Raw genomic sequence first — 24,871 nt, 5'->3', positions numbered from 1 at the left:
CATTTTCTCTTAATGTTTTAAAAAACAACTTTTTAAAAAGATTTATTTATTTTATGTATATGAGTACACTGTAGCTGTACAGATGGTTGTGAGCCATCATGTGGTTGCTGGGAATTGAACTCAGGACCTCTGCTAGCTCTGGCTCAAAGATTTATTTATTATTATATGTAAGTACACTGTAGCTGTCTTCAGACATTCCAGAAGAGGGTGTCAGATCTCATTTCGGATGGTTGTGAGTCACCATGTGGTTGCTGGGATTTGAACTCTAGATCTTCAAAAGAGCAGTCAGTGCTCTTAACTGCTGAGTCATCTCACCAGCCCAACAACTTTATTTTTAATTATGTGTATGTGTGTAAGTCTGTTTATGGATATGTGTATGTGCTACAAAAAAGAACTGAGGGTCCAGCCCAGTAGAAGAGTACTTACCTACCATGAACAAACCCTTCAATTCAGTCCCTAGTATTCAAACAGACAAAGAACTCTGCTCCCCAAATCTTAATGCCTGTTTCTTCATGCCCTCCATTTTTAAAGACACTCCATGATAGCCTCAACACCACTCTGCTCCTCCAGCTTTCTATCACACACCATGGTATTCTATATGTACTCAAAGCATCTGAAATAGAAAATGTCCTGTCTATACATTTATTAAATTGTCTTCTTGTTGTTTCCCAAACTGGAACATAAACTCCCTGAGGACAGGAGCCTTGATATTCCTGCCCTTGCTGCTTCTCATATCTCAACATTAGTGTTTCATGTATTTTGTTCAGTGTATGAACAAACACGACATGATGATGATGCGCACAGCATCAGCTAGTGAACCTGGGAAGGACGGGGACATGTGTAATGTAAGCTTTAATCATAAGTGGATTCAATTTTTATATGGTTAGAAGATGGCAGGTTAGAACACACCTAGCTTATCAAGAAAAGACTGTATGCAGAGAGAGCTCAGTGACAGAACCAGCCCTGAAGGATGCTGAGGGTACACAGTTTGATCTTACCCATTAGGTTCAACTTTTAAGCTTCTTCCTTCTACAGGCAATGGAATACATATTTTTAAATAAAGAAGAATGTATGATTAGAGAAAAATCTACAAAAAGCAACAGGATTAGCGTCTCTTCTACTCAAAAGGAAAAATGATCAGAAATTATATCTGTAAAATTTACAAGTGTAATGGTCAAAAGTATTCTCTTCTGGAATAACATGTTTATAAGAAAAAGAATATAGTATGACTATAGTAGGAATTTTATTTATCAACTTTTAAATTTTTTCTAGATTCTTACTATATTAAGCTGTTATAGCTCCAGAATCAAGGCACATAATAAACTGTTCTTCCTTAGGGAACAAAATTTGTTACTAAAGTCTAAAATATATTTTGTAATTTGGTATTATGATTCCTCTACCACTGCATATTCTGTTTATGAATATTTTAGCTATCTGGGGTCTTTTGTACTTCGGTATGACTTTTAGAGCTGTTTTATATTTCTGTGAATAAATTAGAAGATCTAATGAAATTATTAGCAGAAACAGAAAACACACCCCCCCCCCAAATCACAAAATACACTTCAGACCACAAAACCAGGACAGTACAGGCACAAAGACAGGCAGTGTATCCATGGGACCAAGTAACATGCAGAAAATAAGTTTTGACAAAGGTGTCAAAAAAAAAACAAAAACAAAAAAACTGCCCCGAATAGAAGGCCCTCTCAAATGGTTCTGGGAAAAATGTGCAGTCACTTGTACAAGATCTAGACCCCAGGCCTACCCTGCAGAAAAATAAATGCAAAATGAACCGAAGACTTTAATGCAGGACTTGAAACTTAAGAACAGCTAGAGAAAAATAAAGCCCTTTAAGACAGAAGCAGGGGTAAGGACTTTCTGACAAGATATCAACAGCTCTGGAAATAACAGCAAGGACTGATGGGTGGGTTTCATGAAATTAAAAAGCTTCCACACAACAAAGAGAACAGCTTATAGAAGAACAAGTCTTTGCCTACTAACACTAGGAAGGGCAAAACATATAAACAAAAAATGCCCCCAAATTCAATGAGATAGTTCTAAAACAAACAAAAAGAAAACCCAAAACCCCCAAAACAAACAAACAAACAAAAAACATTCAAAATAAGCATCCTATGCTATCTGGCAAATGTGGATAAACAGTTGCTGAGAGCTGCAGGAGCAGTCCTCAGGGCCTAAAATCGCAGTGCTGGGGAGTAGAGAACACCACCCCAGGGTCAGGCAATCTGTCTCGGCAAGTTCCATGTTCAGTTAGACCCCGGGTCCAACAAAAAGCATGGAGTCGACTTGCGGAGAAAAAATAAAAGATGCTCAATGTTGTCCTCTGGCCTCAACATGCACCACCCATATACCCCATATTCCACCATACATATACCACCAATTACATCTCACCTTAGGCAGAATGTCAAGGAAAAAGAAAAATCAACAACAATGCTAGTGAAGAGGTGGGGATGAAACAGACACCACATAGATTCCAACATACTGCTGGTGAGACTATAAATTAGCAAGTCACTACAGAAATCAACATGGAGGTTTCTCAAAAACTAACACTATACCACCAAAGGACGCCCAAAGGAACCTGAGCAATATACCAAGATACTTCAACACCCATGCTTCCTGTGGCAATATTCACAGCATATATGGAATGAGCTTAGCTGCCCATCATAGATAAATGTGGTAAAAATACAAGGGAGGAATTTTATTTAGCCGCAGGAGGATGGGGAGGGATTATATCACGTGCAGGGAAATGGGCAAACTCAAAAATCACCACACAAAGTAGAATAAACCAGACTTAGACAAATACTTTGTTTTCACTCATATGAAAAGTACAAATTGTGTGTGTGTGTGTGTGTGTGTGTGTGTGTGTACATGTGTGGGCACATGGCATAAAAAGGAAGATTATTTGGGATGGAAGGGTAATGAGGGAAGACAAGTATGTTTCCTCTCATGCAAAATCAATCTATCTATCGATCTAACTGACATGGATATAAAGGGAGGGCTATTGGAGAGAAGAGCACACTGAATCCTGCTTTTCAGAAATTATCCTAGTAGAACAGAACTAAATTTCTTGTTAATATTTCAGTTACCATAAAATGTCTAGGTTACTTGATGAGATATTTATTAGTTTGTAATATAAATTAGCCCTTGACTATATCAGAACTGGCAAAGAAAAACCAATTATTATTTAACTTTTAAATCTCAAACTTAGATTAGAAAAGAATCAATATAGATAGTTGCCACGCACACTTTGCGTGAAGGCGGTATCTGAGGCGTAAACTTCAAGGAAAGTCAGTCTCCTGCCTCCACATTGTCACCTGGCACCCCAAACTCAGAGGTGGCCCAGATCTGTCCTCTAGGAACTCACCAAGATATCATTTTCTTACAGCTAGCAAGAGAAAATTCGGACATTGCTTTCTGACCTTCTCCAAAGTTCCAACGTCCTAGCCTAACCCTGGCTTAGAATGTTAAGCCATTCAAACTAATAGCCTCCAGCATTGTAGGACATTATAGCTTACAGAATGAGAGAAATATCCCAGGACAAGATCAGGTGAAATCCTCATTCTTAGTCAACATAGGCAGGCTATATTAGATTTGCAACTGAATCACTCCTAGGAACTAGCTTAGCAGGTGTTCCCTGGGGCTAACCTCTGCTGGCCCAGAAAGGCAACAAGGTTGAGGAGCTTACTTAGGCCCACCTAGTCTGTAACCATAGCAACGAACTGAGGAGGAGTTATCTACACCTGGCTTTTAGAAGTCAGGTGACCTTGGTGTGTGGGGGGTTGCTTGCCTACGTGACTTCAGTCTAGCACTAAGACTGGGGGAAGAAAGACTTGGACTCACATGCAGGACTAGCACTAGAACTTAGATGGGCTAGGACTCAGATTCATGTACCCGCATTCCTCACCAGTTCAGAGGTCTAAAGCTGCTGCTTTAGACCCAGTATGTTTCAGATAGCCTCAGAGGTACCTCAACTGTTGAGCTGCCAGATTTTTCATTTCTCTTTTGCAATGATTGTGAAAGCCTCATGTCATTTTTAAAGAAATACACTCAGACCTTACACCACTCGTGTCTAGTCTGTTTGTCAAAAGCTGAATCTCGTGCCCACCTGGCCAGAACCCCTAGTCCCGCGGAACAAGGGACTCCGCGAAAAATCCCGGTCCGCGGCAGATAGTACCTGATAAATGCTATGATTAAAACTTTAAACCAAGTTCTTGGGTCAAAAGATTGATTTTCATGCCAATACCTCCCAATTCTATTTGTTTGTATGTTCTGTTGTTGTTTTGGTTTTTTCGAGACAAGATCTCATGTAGCCCAGACTGGGCCCCTGGACTGAGTGCTAGATACATGGCAATATCCCTAAGCTTGTACTTTCGAAAACAAAAACAAAAACAAACAAAGCCAAACCCACAAATCCTTTTTATTACTCTATAACAATTAGAGATGGCAACATCTCCTACTGATAAGCCATTTTCTTCTTCTTTTGAGTCTCTTCCCTTCCTTTTGCTTTCTCTTGAACTTTAAACATATGTCTGTATATCGGAAGATAAAAGCTTGCTACTATAGGCCAAATAATCCAAGTTTGCTAAGTGGAAAACAAGTTGTAAACTTTCCTCACTGTAACACAATGCTGTCACTCACAACAGGAAACCCTGGTTTCTGGGCTACTACAGGTAGCACTTAACACGCAGATTTCACTTTATCCCAGTAAGAAAACCAGTCGCTAATCAATGGATTCATAATGGATGTCTCTATTGCATTTAGAGAGACGAAATGAGAGAATTCAATGCACAGAATACACATGAACCCTCCCTCAAATCAGACGTGGTGGCCTTTTCCTGGTTCTGGGGACTGCGTGCTTCTGAATGCTAAGCGCATCCTCTACTACTACATACACTCCCAGTCCAGCTAATGATTTGAGAACTAAAACATCATATCATTTTATTAAGTCTTTAAGAATGTCTTTTGTTAAAGTATCCAAGATTAGGTAAAAATAGCACATAGATTCTTTTATAGGAACCAAAAATAAGATTCAAAAGCTGAACTAAATTTCATCTCACATTCAAATATCTTTCTCAACTGGTATCATCTATCAAAAAGCCTCTTGATCTTAAACCGTCCTATACCCCATAGAACATGAAAAGGGCCTTTTCTTAATCTTTCCCTAAAGGTTTGTTATTTAATTTTAAAAATTCAATAAAATAGGTGGGACAGAAGAGGAATACCTTTTCAAGTATTCTTTCATGACTAAGAATACAAAGTTCTTTTTTACAGATGAACAGACACACACACACACACACAGAGAAAGAGAGAGAGAGAGAGAGAGACAGACAGACAAGAGACAGAGACAGACAGATCCACTGACATGATAAGCACTTTGGGGGGATCTGGTAACTGTCTCACAGAAACTGACTACATAAGAACTCATCAGCCTGCAAGTCGAGGGTTGGCATCCCCCCACTACCTTCTAAAATAGGAGAAAACAAGCAAACAAGTTCAGAACTAAGCGGCACTCTTACTCTTCAGGAACAGAGCTGGCTAGTTGGCTTTACATTACAACTATAGGCATGAACGCGCACTCAGCACTGCCCAGCGGAACTACTCTACTTCCAGACACTCTGCTTTCCTACTCTGAGCTTTTCAGTCTCCTCAAAACTGTAACAAATCTATTTTTGCTATCTATGATATGCTCAGTTAAAGACCAACTTCACTGATAATAATAAAAGCAATTGAATTTCCATGTACGACAGTATGCACAAGGCCTGTATAAGCTCTAGCCAGACAAAATCCTAGCAGAGGAAGGGTGTGCGTATGTGCGTATGTGTGTGCGTGCGTGCATATATGGTGTGCACACCATGCACACAAAATCACCCCTAGCTGAGGGGCTGTTAACACCTACTAGCTGCTGGGAGAGGGAAAGTCAGTTGTTTGTTCTTTTACTAATGTTATCCACTAGAGCAGGCCCCAATCCTAATACTACTGTACTAGCTGAACCAAAATCTGGACTTGATGGAGAAAAAAGGAAAATCAGAAGTAATCATACAGTTGGGTGCGAAGGGATGGGAGGGCTGATGGAGATGAATATGTTCAAAGTATATTGTATAAAATTCTCAAAGAATTAATACAATTATTTCACAATATTAAACTACTCAAGAAAAACTATTTATACAACCTGTCAAGTATTAACACACAAATCCATAATTATATCTGTAGCAGGTTTTTTCCTGAGAAGACATACATGAATGTCTACTTTACCCATATTCAGAGGGCACTGAAGACCAAAAGAAAGATTCCACCCAAGACCAGGTAGGGTGCCAATGTGTTTACCATTGCTTACAGGAGAAAGAGTAACAAGAAAGTCAGGCAGCTGGACCACCGAAGAGTCCTAGCTGTGTGACAAGTTAGGTCAATGGGCACTACAGAAAGGCTGTGACTGAACACAGCCAATCAAAATTAACTATCTCATGAACTTCCAACACAGAGCTGCCACCCTACAAACCCTGCCCCCCCCCCAGTCAAACACTGATCAACCATGTATGTTAGGAACAGCAAACAAAGGCCGCTAGCATACACACAGCACACCTCTTTCCTACAGCTGCAGCTCCCTTGCAGTATTCTCAATAAATCTGCCTTTCCCACTCTGCTCTGACTTGCAGAATTCTTTCACTGCCAACAACTCAAAGTCAATCTCCCACCTCCTACACACTTCAACACACCTCAAGATGTATGTAGCTGGGTGGTCCTGGCTAGTGACTGGAACCTTAGGCAAGCAACTTCATTATGACCATCATAGATCCCGCTGCCCACCCTACTGTTGTCTGTTTTGTTCCAATTCTTGTCCCCAGGCTGATCTTATTTCAGAGATCCCCCTACTTCAGCCTATCAAGTGCTGCAATTCCAAGCACAAGCCTCCCTCTTTCCATTCCACTGCCTTAAGTGTGGGCTAACCTTATCCCCTCTAAAGTTCCATTGCTCCTATCAAAGGCCAACACCTATGCAACAGATTCTTTCTAACCACTCTGTCTTTCCTCTCTACACAATCTCTCCCTTCCTAGTGGATCGTTCTCACTCACACACACCCTAGTATTACCAATCTGTACAAATCCCTCCTTGATATTAAATTTCTGTCAAAGACATGACCAACTTCCATCTGTTTAGTAATATTTGACAAAGCTGACTATGACTACTCTCTTCCTTCTTAAACATACTTCAAGTCTTGGCTTCTATGCCATGTTCTAATGGTTTTCCTCCTCCTTCTAATTTCACTGAATAGCCCTGCCTCTTCTGTAGGTATAATGTTATCGTGTACGGTGTTAAGATTATCCTTGTATTATTCAAGTGTTGATTTCTGTGTCCCCCGTATCTGGTTGCAATTTTTATCCTGAGACTCTCCTATCTCGGTGTTATATAAACATTGTTCCTCATTTACTCCCTGATTTGTCAATAAAAGCTGATCAGCTGATGACTGAGCAGGGAGAAAACAGGGATGAACTCCCTCTCAGCCAAGGGAGGAGGGAAGGAGAGAAAGGAAGTGTCCAGGAGACACCATGTGAAACACTTGGAGCCCAGAGAGCCACATCAATACTAAAATGCAAGTATCCTTGGGATTTTGACTGGGAGGTAGCAAGATTAGTTTAGAGGATTAAAATAGAGTCATTCTGTTCAGTTGTTGGGCCCTTAAAGCTTGAAATAAATATAACAGTTCAGACTCAATTATTTGGGAGCTATCTGGGTTAAGAGGAAAACTGCAACAAACTCTTACTTAAAAGCCACTAACAATATTCACAAGTCATCTAAGGGATGGAGTACCTCAGAGTTTGTCCTATAGTATGATTGTCCACTTACATTATCATTTTCTCACCTAGTAAAGACTCAACTATATTATGCTAAATCTCAAACTGGTATTTGTATCTTAACCTTATCCCCTGAATATTCAACTACCTACCTGACATCTAACTTGGATGCATGAAACATGTGAGTTAAAAAAGCATGTGATTTACAGGCTTTTCTGTCATCACACCCTCTTGCAACTAAATATTTCAAGTTCTTTTTTAAAAAGTACATTGGGTATTTTTATTACTTAGGGGTGTGTGTGTGTTTGAAGGCCAAGGTTAACGTTTGTTACCTTCTTCAATTGCTCCTTGCCTCATATTTTGAGACGGAGAGTCTCAGTGAACCCAATTTGGCCTAGTGGGTCAGCAAGCCTCAAGGATCCTCTGTCTGTCTACCTCACTAGTGTGGGGATTACAGATGCATGCTGCCATGTCTGGCTTTTTACATGGGTGCTAGGAATCTCAACTCAGATCCTGATGCTTATGTGGCAAGCATACTAATTGACAGTCATCTGCCTAGGCCATCAAAAGCTCTCTTTGAATAATAACAGATAATTTTCCAATTCCATCTTATAGTGTGGCACTTACTCTTCCACACTATTCAAGCAGCATAATTATTCCAGCATCTTAAATTAATGCAGAATAAGAATTCATATCTTTATGAATAAAAGATACCCTATGCCCATCAAAATCTGGATGACAATCCACTGGCTAAATTAAGGAGTAACAAGAATTGCCAATAGTGATGAAACCTGTTAATAGACACCCAAATATCTGGTATTACTTCTTAGTGTGCCTATGAGAGAGATTAGCATCTCAATCCGTCAACTATCCTCGCCCATGTGGACAGATATCATCTAGCCTGTTGAGATCCAGACAGAACAAAAAGACACAAGATGAGCTCTGTCTTCTTGGGTTACGACAGCACAGCTCCTTGCCCTTGGCTCTGTCTCCAGGGTATAAGACAGCCCCTCATTCCTTCCCTCTCCACCTCCCATTCACAGGCCTTCTGACTCACAATGAATTACACCTGCCTCTTTCCTTTGGCTCCGCCTTTTAGATTACTATTCTTTCCCTCCTAGCACACCCCCTGTCTAGGTTCTCTTCCTCTGGAGAACCATATCTAATATGTATGTCCTACAATATCAAAGAGAAAGTCAACAATAGCAATAGCTATTCCCACTGTTTTCTTATTAGGCCTTTTTTTTTCTTTTTTTTCTTTTTTTAAAGTAAACCAAGCCAGGCATGGTGGGGCACAAAGGAAGTGAAGGTGAGGTCAACCTGGGTTACACAGGGAATTCAAGGGTAGCCTGTGCTACCAAGAGAAACTTGTCTCAGTAAAGCAAGAGCTGGGGAGGTAACTCAGTGGTAAAGAGCAAGGCCCCAGGTTTGACCAGCAAGCATCACTATTTCAAACAGTAAGCAACCAATGCATGTATAATAGAAAGTACTCTGAAAGTGTTATCCTTGAGGTAACCACAGACACCAAGCCAGGAATGTTATTGTAATCCTTAGGTGTAGAGGTTATGTTGAGGGACAACAACCACTTTCCAAGATGATCCCCAGAGACTTTAAAACTCTGTATTGAGTAAGGCAGAGCTGTGTGATGAAGGAGATGCTATGCTATAAGGGTAAGGGCCCTCCACAGCTAGGTGTTGGAAACCATGGTAGCTCCTCCTTTGGTTTCTGTACTGCTTACTCTAGAACCAGTCACACTGTCCTCAGGATACTTACGTAACCCTGTAGAGAGGTTAACATGAGGGAGGGGCCCAGATCAACACCAACCTAAAGTCAGGCAGTGAGCAAGTCAATTTGGAAGTGAATTTTCTAGCTTCAGTCAAGTTGACAAAAATTGCTTCTATAGGTAAGCAATTAGCAAAAGGCTCAGATTCTCTCCCCTACCCTGGTAATTCCCAACGGAAATTCCTTGAAATCCCCTGCCCAATGGCTAGCAACTGAGTAACCCCCCCCCCCCACCAGCCACATTTTCCTGTAACCTCTGATCATGGAGCCACTTTTAAGCTTCAAACAGTAGGATTTCCAAACTGAAGTGCTTTGTGATCAGAAGTTGTTTACTGTTGGCTAATATTTGCTTTATAGTATTTGAAATGAAAAGTTTGTTGTAATGTGAACAAGTTATCAGTGAAAATTCTTAAGTACATCAAGTTCCTGAATGTAATACTCTAATAATATACATTTCTGCCCTCCAAAAGAATATCCATAGCAATTTATTGAAATTTGTCTTTCTTTGGGATAGAACTTGAAAAGACAAACAAGAAACTGGTAACTGTCTCTGCTTCTATGGATGGCTGGGAGGCAAAACAGGAGATTTACTTTCATTTTATATACACACAGTTGCAGTTTTGAAATGTGTACTGCATGCATGCAATATCTATTCAAAGATAAAAATTTTTCGGGCGGTGGTGGTGCACGCCTTTAATCCCAGCACTTGGGAGGCAGAGGCAGGCGGATTTCTGAGTTTGAGGCCAGCCTGGTCTACAGAGTGAGTTCTAGGACAGCCAGGGCTATACAGAAAAACCTTGTGTCGAAAAACCAAAAAAAAAAAAAAAGATAAAAAGTTTTAAAGTCTGTTTCTTGACAAAGCTGATTTCTTTTATGTTAAAATGGGAATGACAGACAGACAGTGGTAGTACATCCTTTTAATCCCGGCACTTAGAAGACAGAGGCAGGTGGATCTCTGAATTCAAGGTCAGCCTGGTCTACAGAGTGAGTTCCAGGACAGCCAAGGCTACACAGAGAAACCCTGTGTGGGGGTGGGGGTGGGGGAACAGGAACAAACATGGGCATAATGGTAATTGGGGAGATGGCTGAGTTGGTAGAGTGCTTACCTTGTAAGCAACAAGCGCCCAAGCTCAACCCCAGAACCCACATCTAAACTGCTGGGTATGGTGATGCACTTACAATCCCAGTTGTTGGAGACAGGACAAAGTGGATCCCTGAAACTCACTAGCCTGCCAACTTAGCCCATTTGGCAAGCTACAAACCATCGATGGCACCTAACAAATGACACCTGAGATTGTCATCTGGTCTCCACACGCACATATGTGTACCAACATACATGAACATGTATACACACACAGTGGGAGAAACTTCAAAGTACTTTACTTAACTACTTTTAGCCTAAAATTGTGTTCATTACCTCTCCTCCCTCTATCTTAGTGCTAGAGGTTGAACCCATTGCCTTGTACCTGCTAGACAAGTTTCCCACCACTATCTAGACGTTTATTTCTTGGTGGGAGGGTGAGGGGCAACTATGGTTTAAGGTGAATAAGCAAGTGTTACAATCTGAAAACATCCAAGATAATATGACAAGAAATGTTTGTTAATCTATGTTTGTTAATCTAAGTGGGATGAGTTTTAAATGTCTGTGTATAGAAGTTATCTTTTGTATAAAAGAGGTGGTTCCATATTCTCAACTCAGGAAATCTATTTTAAAGCATAAAATGTTATGCCTTCATCTTTAGACTTACACATGAACCACACAGTTCAACGGGTTTTCCTGATCAAATTAAAGCTGCAGTGGTGGTTTAAAGAATGGTCTCCAAAGGCTCATGTATTTGAAAGCTTAGTCATCAAGAAGTGGTACTATCCGGGAAGGATTAAGAGGTGTGGCCTGGTTGAAGTAGGTGAGGCATTGGTGGAGGAAGTTGTATCACTGAAGGTGGCTTTTGAGGTTCTAAAAGCCTAAGTCAGGCCCAATGTCTCTCTCTTTCTGCTGTCTGGGGATCCAGATGTACAACTCTCAGCTACTTCTCCAGCACCATGTCTGTGTGCCACAATGCTCCCCGCCATGATGAGAATGGACTGACCCGCTGAAACTGTGAGCAAGCCCCAACTAAATGCTTTCTTTTATAAGGGTGGCTGTGGCGCCTGGCAGTGGTGGCACATGCCTTTAATCCCAGCACTTAGAAGGTAAAGGCAAGTGGATCGCTATATGCTTGAGGCCAGCCTAGTCTAAAGGAGAGTTCATAGGGCCTTTAACAGCTAGAAGACAAACATTTTAATTTGAAACTCAACAAAAGTGAAACAGACTAGGAGAAAAATAACCCAAAAAACCCAAAGCATACAGCAATCTACTTTCCAGGCATAGAAAGCTAAATGTTCAACACCTGTTACAGGTGAAAAGCAATTCCTTTCACAGTTCGAATTCAGCCCTCAACACCTTTATAATACTTAATGAACAAGTTCTTGGCTACACTGGAATATAACTTTCTGTCAAAGACCTAAGTCTATTCTGAATCAAAAAACTCACTAGCTCAAAATAAACTAATGGGAAATCATAACATGGAAACTCCTTATCAAATATTTAGTTGTGAGAAAAATTCTACCAACACAGAAAATACATAATTTTTTATGAAAGTGAAGGAATACCTAAATTTTAGTGTTGGCATAGACATTATATTGTTCTAACAGACTCCATTTTTCTATAATATGACTTGTTTTTTAAGTGAGCATTAAATTTCTATGAAAATCATAACTTAGTTTTAACGCAGTATGATGTAGCTACTGCATCTAGCTAGATGCAGCTAGCTGCTAAATATTCAACCAAAGAAATACAGTAACCAAAAGAATGTTTAGAGGCTAGAGAGATGGCTCAGTGACTAAGAGTACCTGCTGCTCTTGAAGAGAGCATGAGTTTGGTTCCCAGCACCCACATGACTGCTTACTCCACTCTGGGGATCTGATGCCTCTTCTGACAACCTTACACTCCGGTACACTTAAATAAACTTGGATACATATGCATTAAAATTAAAGGAATAAACTATTTAGCCAATAAAAATTTTGAGATACTGTCCACAGCAACACTTTCCAACCCTTAAGTTGTTTTAACAGATAGCTAATATATTCTTAAATGCTATCAATATGTAAATGAATGTTAGAGAAGGCACAGGAGGAATGTGTTTGAAGAAACTAAGGAAAGGCTGCCAGGATATTATAAGATCTATGGTAGATCTTCTGAAATCAAACTATGAAGAAGTTGGGCAGGGGTGGTGCATGACTTTAATCCCAGCCCTTGGGAGGCAGAGATAGGCAGATTTCTGAGTTCAAGGCCAGCCTGGTCTGCAGAGTGAGTTCCAGGACAGCCAGGGCCATAGAGAGAAAAAAAAGAAAGAAAAAACTATGAAGAAATGAAAAGACTGAGGTGGGTAGAATGTCCAAGGTTAAAGGAACTAAAACTACACTCCAGTGCACACAAAAGAACACAACAGGAAAATCTGAGCGCTATACTTGTGATTCAAGCAGAATGAGATTTTGGAAATAAGGTAACAGGATTACTAATTACATCTGTTAAATGCTATGATTATGGGATAGTATCAAGTAGTATCATTTGTTCCTTGTCTGAGGTACATAATCTAATACAACTGCTGCTTTACTGAGGTTATAATTTAAATGAAAATCTTCAGAAAATACACAGCTTGAGCACTTCTAATCTGAAAACCACAAATCTAACTTTCCATAATCCAGTATTTATAGGTGTCAACATGACTAGAAAATGAACACTCAGTCTCCTGAAGCAGGCCAGAGTCAAAATATAAACTGATGTACAAAATAAAGAGCAGTACAGCCTGTGTTCACCATGGCATTAGGCCCTGGGCCTGGGCCTGGGCCAGCCAAAAGACTATGACTATGGACATATACACAGCTTGACGTGTACGAGAAATATAAGCTAATTCATACTTGCACCTGGGGTCCATCCCCAAATTATGCATATATAATATTGCAAAATCAAGGAAGGATAAAAATCCAAAACACTTCTAGTCTCAAGCATTTTGGGTAAGGAATACACAAGACAGGCCAGGCTCAGGACTGGCACAAAAATGAACAGCTTCCAAGACCATGGACTGAGACTGACTCAAAACAGAATTCAGTCAGGTAGTCGACTTTAAGAAATCAAAATTCATTCATTAATTCATGAAGCTGAAGATTAACTGCATTGGCAACAAATATGTAAGTAATCAAGGTGCATTAGCCATTCAACAGATTTGAAAAGAGGGGTGCAGGGCAGAGAGCACTTGAGGAAAGAATGACAAGGGCATTCCTTATGTCACAGTTTACACAGGTGGCAAGATGGAAGAGTACAACAGATTCCATGCTTGCAGGGCCTCTTCTAATTCTAAAAGTCTCTTCTTACTTTATCCTTCAGAGCTGTGAAGGCAAGTGGGCAAAGGCAAGACAATGTAGGAAGCAAAGGCCCCATAACCAACATGGGTCTTTGATTTAGTATATTCATTTGGTAGAGGGGGGAAAGAATCAAGCAAAACTCAGAAATTCTAGTTTTCCTACCAAGAGGGTTGCTTTTGATACATCAATTTGATTGCAGATATGGATGGCATCTCATAAGTTATGATAAGTATCAAGTCAAATAATTATAAAATATCAGTTATTCTAAATCTCCAACATAACCTTCCAAACAAGGAAGACAGCCCATTGTTTACTTAGAAATTCTGTAAAGCCCAGAATTTCTAAATTAAAAGCTTGACTTCCACTTTTAATCAAATTTAGAATTCCAATACAAATTATGTATTTTATAGATATGTAAGACTTAAAACTCCTATTTTGCTCCTGAAAAAGTAAAATTCACAACACCCTGGGCTGGCAAGATTCCTGAGCAGATAAAGATGCTGACCTCCAAACCTGACAGCCTGCATTTGATCCCGGGACACACATGGGGGAAGGAGAGGACTAAGGCCCACCACAGTCCTTGACCCTCCACATGCATGCTGTGACACAGGTGGACACCCACACCCCAACATAAATGTGATTTTAAAAATCAAAATATCACATAGCATAAGAGTTCTCACATTTGAAAACACACTCAAACGCGAGCAAAACTACTAAAGGACAATTTGTTTGCAAGCCCTGCAGTGCGTGTCCTCTGCAAAATCCTCGGGGTTTAGATGGACAACTTATCCAATGACCACAATCAAATACAATATGCCGCCTCCCTTCCTTGGGCTTTCCACAGGAACTAGCCTGGCAAATAACACTGTATTAGAGCAGGGAGTTGTGTGGGTCAGGCCTCTAATCCCACAGGCAGGGGAATCTCCGAGTTAGAGGCAGCCAGGGAGATAGAGAGAGCCTGTCTTACAAACAAAAACAAACGTGTAGAGTATTAAGAAAACAATCACACGTTAGTTTTTATGTTTCCTGAGTCTCTCATTTATGCCATGAAGAGGCATTAACACAAAGAGATGACTAAAGAAAGAATGCTTAGTCTTCTTGGTATAAGTTGTCAAATGTCTGGACTTCTACTTGGAAAAGTAGCACATCAGGCAATTCAGACCAACTCTCTCTGAAAATAATTTTAAGTTAAATACTAAACAATCTCTTTAAAAGCATTAAATAACTATTAATATAATGAGAGATAAACACTTCAAACCCATTAAAAGTTGGAACTCAGAAAAGTGATCTCAACTTTTGTTTTTGATGAGTTTATTAAAAACAAACAAACAAACAAACAAACATTTAATGTTGCTTGTACTGCAAGACCGGGGGCCAAACTAAGAGTCCCAGACACTGATGCCAACTATAGTGAAAACATCTTTGGCTCTGGGCTGAGGTTCTCAGGGGTCCCTCCATTTTAAGATAACAAAGAACTAGGAGACCATACTGTGCTTTGCCATTCCAACAAACACCTGAGAAGTTATCGAAAAGAGAAGAACTTCCCATAACCTCCTGGCCCCATTACTCTGGAACTCTGGTGAGCAGCACAAGATGGTGGGTGTACATGCAGTCAAAGCAAGCAGCTCATCTCATGAGCCCCCAAAGCAAAGTGACCTTTGAGGAGACAACACCAATACCAAGCATCTCATATTACAGCTTCTAACAGTGATACCTTGGGGACCAAACCTTTAATGTGGACCTTTGTAGGTCACTCCCCACATTCAAATCATAGCAGAGATCAGGTAACCTTTGACCACAGCTACAGTGTACTTACATATAATAAATAAATAAATCAAAAAAAAAAAAGAATTGCATTATCACAGAATAATAAAGGACATAACAAAATTATTTTAAAAGAAAATATTAAGAGTCATGGCGTCAGCCAGGCATTGTGGCCCACGCCTTTAATCCCAGCACTTGGGAGGCAGAGGCAGGCAGAGCTCTGAATCAGAGGCCAGCCTGGTCTATAGAGTGAGTTCCAGGAGCCATGGTGTCAATAAGAAGAGAAAGAGTTGACATAAAGCAACAATCAATGTAAAATGTATTCCAGTAGGTAACTGCTAAGAGGTCTTTTGCCTTTGGCTACCAAAGACAATTAAATGATACTTGGAAAATGGGAGCCATGAAGAACCATGATGGCATTCGCCTACATTCAAAGGTTAACACACGCAGACTAGTGAATCAGAGACGGGTCCTGGAGAGCCTTCTGTGCAGCTAAATTGACTAGACATGAGGTCCTCTAACTCTGGTCACCTTTTTATGAGATACTGATTAAATTGCCCAGTTAAGTATTCTGTAACTTGGAACCTAACCTAATATATGGTTAAGAGCTGACAACTAACGGGCAGTGGAGAAGAGCCTACTTGACTATAAGGTTCAAGACTGAGGACTGAGAGAAAGCAATTACAAAAAGAAATTGGGAGGAAGAGAATGCCAAACATACAAACACATGTGAACATACCATAAGACAGAGACGAATGCAGACTAAACTGATTCAGTTTGTTGTCATGTGAATTTTAGCAGCACATCTAAGACAGGAATACCCAGCAAACAATAGAAGTGGGAATAGAGATCCAGAAATCAGGACAATCCACATAGAAATGATTTATATCATAAAGAAAAAGAATGGCATGACCACCAAGAAAATACACCAAAGAATATGCAAAGCCTTGCCACCATGAATTCACTTTCTGGGACCCATTTCACCCCATGCTGTGCTGCAGTCCTTCTGCTTAGGGAGGACTCACTCCTACCTACATACCATCCTCCACACAAGCGATACTGCTCCAGACTTAACAGCATGATCTGGACTGTTCAATCACAGGAGAGCTGAGGACTCGGGAAAATGCCTAGAAGTCTTCTAACTTCCTATGGCAGTAAATGAAGGTCATAACATGAACATTGTTAATAGGACAGAAGCAAGTTTGAGCAAAGAACTCAAACAGGAAGATAATGTTAAAAAAAAAAAAAGGAGATAAATGGACTTTCAGTACTGACTACATGATCTCTAAACAAACCATTCTTCATGTGATTTCTAAATATGTGTCTGCCAATTAGAAGAGCCAAATACAGGGCAGTGGTGGTGCACGCCTTTAATCCCAGCACTTGTGAGGCAGAGGCAGGTGGATTTCTGAGTTCGAGGTCAGCCTGGTCTATAGAGAAACCCTGTCTTGAAAAAAAAAAAAGAATTTCCATATTAAAAAAAAAAAAAAAAGAGCCAAATACAATCTCTTTGTTTGAAAATCCTATTTGCAGCCTAGCTCATACAGGGATTAAGGGAAGAGGGCACGACATGCAAAAAATTTACAAGGGACCAGGAAACCAGGAAGTACACTGTAGAACACTAAGAATACGTCATTTATTACTATAGAGTATTATATAATTTACAAATTGCCTATAGGAACCAATGATGACAGAGAAACTGCCCTTACATTTGGTGCTTAGTGTTCTCTAGTGATTTTTTATATGTTTTTTTAAATTACATTTATTGTGTGTGATGAAGGTCAGAGGACAACATGAAGGAATTGGCAAATCTCCTTAAACCTTGTGGGTCCTGGAGAACTAAGTCTAGTTGTCAGGCTCCAAGGCAGGCGCCTTTACCTACTGACCCACTGTCAAGATGGCCCCAAGCACAGTGGTAAGGGACTGACACTTCACAGAGACGTCACGGTGAAAACCAAAGATGGAGATAAGGATGTGGCAAACACCTACATGGACATTTAACATATTAACTCTCTCTGGATCCACCGTGCAAGGCGAGTATTACAGATACCGAAGTCCAAGTGGTAACATGACCACAGCCACTAATAAGTAATTTTAACACAAGTCAAAACCAAGACTGAAAGAAAGAGTCTGACTACCTCAGAGTCCCTGGAGGAAAGAATCCTGGAGGGAAATCTGAAAACTGGAAGTGCCTCCTAGAGTTCTATCTGGCAGCTCAACAGAAAACAATGACATGCATACAGCACAGAGAGGGAGAGACTGAGACTCCAAACTGTGATATGGACAGTTCTGAACAGGGAGAGATGGAAAGGGTTGCTCCTGCAAAGGCACACATCTCTGAAATGAGCAAATGAGGAGATAGGGAAAAAAAAAAAAAAAAAAAAAAAGCCCTGGGAAACGGAGTAGGTATACCTCAGACAGCTGAGCTTTTCTCAGCCACGGAGTTTAGAAGGCTCCACTTCCCTATTGTCCCTTCAAAACTGCAAGGAAAGCATAGCACCGGAGGGACAAACAGACCTAACAAGCGTGCAGTCTTCAGTGCTGGAAGAGAGAAACTGACGACAAACAAATGAGATCTAAAACTCAAAAAGATTTCTTCTTTTAAGGTGGGCAATTCTATTTCTAAAACTTTAATTTATAATTTTTCTTTTTTAAGATTTATTTTATATATATGAGTACACTGTCGCTATCTTCAGACACACCAGAAGAGGGCATTGGATCCCATTACAGATAGTTGTGAGCCACCATGTGGTTGCTGGGAATTGAACTCAGGACCCCTGGAAGAGCAGTCAGTGCTCTTAACTTCTAAACCATCTCTCCAGCCCCCATAACTTTTTTTTTATATAATCCTGGAGAATGAACAGAGTCCGTCTTATGAGTACTCTACCACTGAGCTAATGCTATACAGTTTTTTAAACCAGCTTTCAAAACCCCACTCATTTGCCATCTCATTGGGCATTTTCTAGGTATTTTTAATCCCTCCTTGGGGTTCTTGACACATCCGAGAAATGGGACAGAGGAGACAAACTACCAGACGACTTCCTCCACTGCCACTCTGATGGGACAGTTTGCACTTGCAAACTTTGGCAAGGTTCCTAAGTTACTCAGGACAATTTTTCACATTGGTAATCGCGACTACCCTTGAGAGGCAGCTGAGATTGGCACAAACCCACGTCATAGAGACTATCAAGAGCTGTGAGTGCTGCTAAGCACTAGTAACAACTGAGAATATGAGAAATTTGAGTAGTTTTGAACCTAAAAAGCTTTTCTCCAACAGTCCTTTCTTTAAAAACAAAGCAAAACAACAACAAAGGGCTTGCACATTAGGGATTCTAAAGCTTCAATGTGCTCCTTAGGCTAATACCTAAAGAAAGTAATCCTTCCTTGTGCCACTATGTATTATCTTACATTTATATAAGGTCTTCTTTGTTTTTTTTTTTAAAGGAATATAACACTCCCCAATTCTTTCAATGGATCTACAAAAACTAACGCTTCCGTCTCAAAAGCTGAGACCAAAGCCTATGACAGAGATGAATGATTTAAAAGCGAACAATCGTTTTTTTTTGTTTTTTTGTTTTTTTTGCCATCGTAGGCTCCACTAAGCAGGAGTGGGGCTCTTAACCCATCCCCGTCTACCAGGACTCCTCTCAAGACCAGATCCCTTCGGCCTCTGAACTCTGCAACTCCATAAGTCAGGCTCAGATAATCCTCCCAGACCTCAGGTTGTTTTGTTTTTGTTTTTGAAAGGAAGCAAGAAGGTTGAACTCGAAAGAAACGGGCTGGACGACCCACGCACCTAGAGCGGAGAGAAGACGGCTAGCAAGGGCGAGGCTGCCTGCGAAGTAAGGAAAGGTGCGAGGGCGGCGGGAGTCTCGACCCCCCGCCCGCGGTCCAAGGAGGAAAACCTGAAAGCCCGCGGCTAGCAGAAGGCCGGAGAGGGGCAGGTCAGGGGCGTGCAGACCGGAGGGCGGGCGGCGGAACCCGGCCACCGAGCTCGGGTCCCAGCGCAGCCGCCGGGGTGGGAGTCGCCGGCACGCGCAGCCGCACTCACCTGCCAGACGCTCGCTCCCCGGCCGCAAGCTCGGGCGCCGCCCGGGCGCCTCCCTTCCCCGGGGACTCGACCCCGGCCGCCGCCGGAGCTCCGGGCCCCGAGAGTTACGGGCGGTACGGAGGCGGGCAACGCGGCGACCGGCCCCGAGCGCAGGGAGGCGTACATAGGGGGCGCTGGAAAGGCAACTCCTCGCTCCACCTTCCTCAGCGGTAGCCGACTGCGCTCCCCGGGAACAGCATCGCGACAGCCTCGGTCCGCTGCTCCCGGGCCTTCGCCCGAAGCTCCCCCAAGAGGTAGCGGCCGGGTTTCCGGCAGCCACACTCCGCCCCCTCAGCACAGGGCCTTCGCCATCTTGTTGGAGGCGGGAAGCGGGCAGTGCGCACGCGCGAAGGGAGCGGCCGGCGGGCGTCCCGCTGTTCTGGAACTAGGGACTGGACTGCGCAGCCGCAGCAGCGTGCCCTGCCTCTGCGGTATTTCCTTAGTCTCTTGTCTTCTTTGCCCCGGGGATCCTGATTCTCTAACCTGCTCACCTTTCCTAATTGAACTGAAACCAAATTAGTAGACTTTTCCCGCGCACACTACAGCTCTCTGTGAGCATCTGTTCATATAAAGCATCCACCAAGTGCCATGTCCTGGGCTAGGCACTGATTATAGAAAAATGAGTGAATAATGGACCCTAGAGCAAAAGAAATCTCTAGCCCAGGGGAGAAGACACAAACCAGTTTTTGTTCTGTAGGTGCCCCTCCAGCCGTCCGTCCTCTCCCGTTTTAATTCCAACCCTACATGTTCTGGACGTCCCCAGTTTGTCTCAAACAAGATAATTTTCTTTGGGTGTTAACACTTATACAAACTGATCCCGACCCTAGGGTCACAGCATTGGGGAATATAAACTCGTGGGATCTGCACTCTAGTATGAAGGAATAAACAACAACAACAACAACAAAAAAGTAAAACTAAAAATGATGGTCGTGATAAGGAATAGAAAAAGAGCAAACAAGGACAAGAAAATGGACACCAAGGGATGGTGTTGAGCAATCTCTTCCCACAGGTAACATATGACCCTAAGACTGACTGACCAAGATGCCCTGGGAAGATACTGGGACAGAGCCTGTCAAGGGGACAGAAAAACAGGAATTTCAGGTGGAATGAGTTTGTGAGGGAAGACGGACAAATGAAAGAAGGGTTCGAGAACAGTGCAAAAATGTGAGAGGCCATGTTGAAAGAGCCTCCAGGCCGGGGTATGAGGCTGGACGGAACTCCAAGAGATCTCTCCAGCCTGTCAAACCACCACCCATCTACAGGTCCTAATGCATTAGCTCCTGACCGCCTTCCTACATGGAGATTTGACTAGCCACAAGACCTCCGCGTGTCTTTTACACGTCTGACTTCTTGTTATCCATCACCTTTTTGCTTTAATTGCCACCTCAGACAGGCCACTCAGCCATCGTTCCTAACTCAATCCGCCTCTGCCCTGGGCAGATCCCTCATCACCACACCGTGTCATTTCTTCCATGCAGAGGATGTTTTTGAGCGTCCTCTCCTGTTTGTTTTGGGACAGGTATCATTGTAACCTAGACTGACCTTGACCTGGTGATCCTCCCACCTTAGTTCCCGAATATTACAGGTATGTGCTGCTGTAATTGGCCCTTCAATTTTTATTTCATTTTTGAGAGTTGGCCTCACATACCCCAGCCTGCCCTCGGATGCACCTCAGATCATCTTGCTTCCACCTCCCAAATGCTAGAATTACAGACATGTGCCGCAGTGTCTGGCTATGATGTTAAATTATATATTTATTGTTGACTTACTGTCTCCTCACTAAACAGTAAACTCCCTAAGAGAGGGACGATGTTTCATTTAGAACACCATGACTGACAAGAGGGGGTTATTCAATAAATACCTGTTGAATTAATGAATGTGGACATTTGAACCTAAGTAGTCAGTGGTGTGTTATATTGCTTTTCACCTACTGGCTCTTTAAATTAAATATAAATGACTTTTTATATGTCAGGGGCAATGGATCAGTAGGTAGAGATTATATTGACTGCATTTGTAGGAGTGGGCAAAGGAAAAATTTAAATGAATGAGATGACTGTTGTATGTCCATTGTACTAAGGGAGATCCTTAGTCTTTACCACGGTCTGTCTAGGTAGCTGCCCTCACATTGTACAACGCGATTATGTCACTTAACCAAGAATACTTTTAGAGATAGTACTGACCCAAAGTCCAGGCATGTCCTTTCGTTTAGGGGAAATGGATGTGGAGACAGCTTCTTTGGCACTCAGCTCTGTCGCTGGCTTCCGTTAGACACCTGAGCCACTGCCCATCCTAGTCTGCCCTTGCATGGATTCTCACTGGGCTCCTGACTGAAAACTGCTGCCATTCTTCCCTCTTAGACAGGAGGAGCACTCACTCATTTTATCATTCTTTATTTTTAAGTTCTTGTATTTTTATTAAAAACTTACATGTATTATCAGTGCAGGGAAAGAAGAAATACCTGGAAAATAGAGCAGATCCTAAGCACTGATTGACTGTTTGACCAGCCCTTCCATCCAGTCTCGAGTTAGTTCCTTAGACCCTAAAGACACCGACCTTCTGGAAGAGTTACAGGATCACTACGACAACCCCCTTTTCTACAGATCTCTCACAATTTATACATTTTTGTTTGAGATGGCTACAGAGAGATGCTAGTTAGGGTAGAGCTGTGATCTTATCTGTGGACACCAGTCTTTATGTGAGGGAAGAGATGCATTAAATTTATGATGGCATATGCCGTCTGAACTTGGTCAGTCCTTATATAAACCAGGGAGTAGATGGAACCATTTAACACTCACCTCTATTTTTTTTTTTCTCACTATACCTTAATCCTTAAAGCAAATCACGGAATCGTGACAGCCTTTCCTTACGTTTACTGTCTGTTTGGAGTTGAATTGTGCTCACCCCCAAAAAGGTTCAGCTTCTAACCACCAGAGACTTTGATCATAATTGAAAGTGGGATCATTCACAATTAAGTTAAAACTGCAGATCCTAAGAGCAAAGGGAAGTGACCTAATGAGTGTGTCTGTATAAGAAGAAGATCAGGAGTTCAAGGCCAGCCTGGTCTACAGAGTGAGTTCCAGGACAGCCAGGACTACACAGAGAAACCCTGTCTCAAAAAAAGAAGGAGGAGGAGGAGGAGGAGGAGGAGGAGGAGGAGGAGGAGAAGGAGAAGAAGAAGAAGAAGAAGAAGAAGATCAGAAGACAGAGGTGGTGGGAGGGATAGGGATGGGAGACAGACAGACAGACAGGCAGACAGAAACTGATTCAGGTGATTCAGGACAAGGGCAGAGATTGGAGAAACGCAGCAGCAAGCCAGGGGAAGCCAAATGTCACCAGCAAACCATCAGAAACTCAGACAAGACAAACAAGGATCCACGGGCCTCCAGGTTTCAGAGAGAACATGCTCTTGTTGACACCTCATTTTGGATGTACATCCTTCAGAACCATGAGCACACACACTGGTTTATGCTGCCCAAACCATGATATTTATTTGGTGGCCCTAGGAAATGAACACACCATTTTATTCATTTATGTGGCAGAGCCTGGAATGAAGGACAGAGTAGGCCATGGGTCTCCTGCTCCCACTTGACAGCAAACCAGCCGCAAAAGTCACACTAGTCACTAAGCAGTAGTTTCTTTATCTACAAACAAGGATAAGGATTCCCTGCCTCTGGATCTCTGGATCTGTAGCGATAACAAGTATTTTATTGAGTGATATTACCAAGAGGGTCTGACAGATAATAAGAACAATTATGTGAAACACAGGCTTTGTCTTAGGGTTTTTATCGATGCAAAGAGACACCATGACCACAGAAACCCATTTAATTGGGGTAGCTTAAGAGTTCAGAGATTCAGCTCATTGTTGTCATGCCAGAAAGCATGCTAGTATGCAAGCAGGAGCTTAGAGTTCTAGATCCAGATGCTCAGGCAGCCAGAAGAGAGGATGACACTAGATGTGGCTAGAGCATCCAAAACCTCAAAGCCCACCCCCCAATAACACTTCCTTCGACAAGGCCACACCTCCTAATAGTGCTACTCCCTCTGCTCCTTTGGGGCCATTGCCATTCAAGCCTTCACAGGGTTCTTGCCCACAAGCAATTCTACAGAATGGCTGAGAAGACAGAACACTTCAGCTAGTGAGAATATCACTAGCTGGTGACAAGTGTGTGACTTGCATCTTACAGTTTAATGCTGAAAGGAGGAAAGACCCTGTGAATGAGGACAGAGAAGGGAATTTCATGAAGAGCCTGCACAGGGAAAGAATTTCTTGGAAGGGCCTTAGGGTACCTACAGGGTCTTCAAGCCCAACAATCATCACAGTGCCCACAGCCGGTCCATGAAGCCTCTACTGTAGCCATTGCTGGGTGTAGGAACCTTAACTGAGAGTCTGATCCTTGGTGACTTAGATGGTCAGTGCTGTTTCTGATGCCCCCAAACTAGACACAGCTGTGATCACCAGCACTGGCCCCAGTGGAATGGACTGGGTCACTCTGCCTCCCAGCCCTCACTTTCCTCCTCGACGGGGACAAAAGACCGACACAACTCAGTCATACACTAACCCCGTCATTGCATGCTGTCCAGCAGAAGTTTAAAGCAAGCCTCGAATGCAGTTTAAGACTTTGAAGAGCCACATTAAAAAAGATGTTTTAAAATCACCTGTGGACCCTCAAGTCAAAGCTTGCAGCAGGGAGGAACTCATGAGCCCCGACCCAAGCAAAGGGGCCATTGACAATTGAGAGCATCTGGGGGAAAGCGAGTCAGTTTCCCTTGAGGGTGTGGCCCCAGGCAGGTTAGCTAGGCCACAGTGGATGACCTCATGTCCTTGAATATAAAGGCAGCACAAATTAGACTTGATGTGTTATTCAAAAAAATGAAAACCAGTTAGAAGGGGCTTGAGAGTAGAGAGTGGATCTGAGATAGACCTGAGAAGAGTTAAGGGTAGGAGCTGGGGGTCAATCTAATCAAAATGTATTGCATGCATGTATGACATTGTCAGAAAATTAATAAAAATGTATTTTAAAACAACAGA

General features: G+C 42.1%; 1 protein-coding gene across 7 annotated transcripts in view; it reads right to left on the bottom strand.

The window, feature by feature from the left end:
• The window catches only part of Apc (APC regulator of WNT signaling pathway), a 93,095-nt gene extending 72,924 nt beyond the window's left edge, over positions 1-20,171 (bottom strand). For 5 of the 7 annotated variants that reach the window (XM_031365279.1, XM_031365274.1, XM_031365278.1 and 2 more), the window contains exon 1: positions 19,804-20,171. Coding sequence is in view for 4 of the 7 variants with exons in the window: in XM_031365274.1 (XP_031221134.1) it covers positions 19,804-19,968 (165 nt within the window). In the remaining 3 variants the exon portion in view is untranslated. The remainder of the gene's footprint in view (positions 1-19,803) is intronic. The other 2 variants (XM_031365275.1, XM_031365287.1) reach the window with 1 other exon arrangement.
• Between the last annotated feature and the right edge of the window lie 4,700 nt (positions 20,172-24,871).

Source organism: Mastomys coucha, unplaced genomic scaffold, assembly GCF_008632895.1.
Source record: "Mastomys coucha isolate ucsf_1 unplaced genomic scaffold, UCSF_Mcou_1 pScaffold13, whole genome shotgun sequence".
Lineage (NCBI taxonomy): Eukaryota > Metazoa > Chordata > Mammalia > Rodentia > Muridae > Mastomys > Mastomys coucha.
This window is presented reverse-complemented; position numbering and strand designations above follow the sequence as displayed.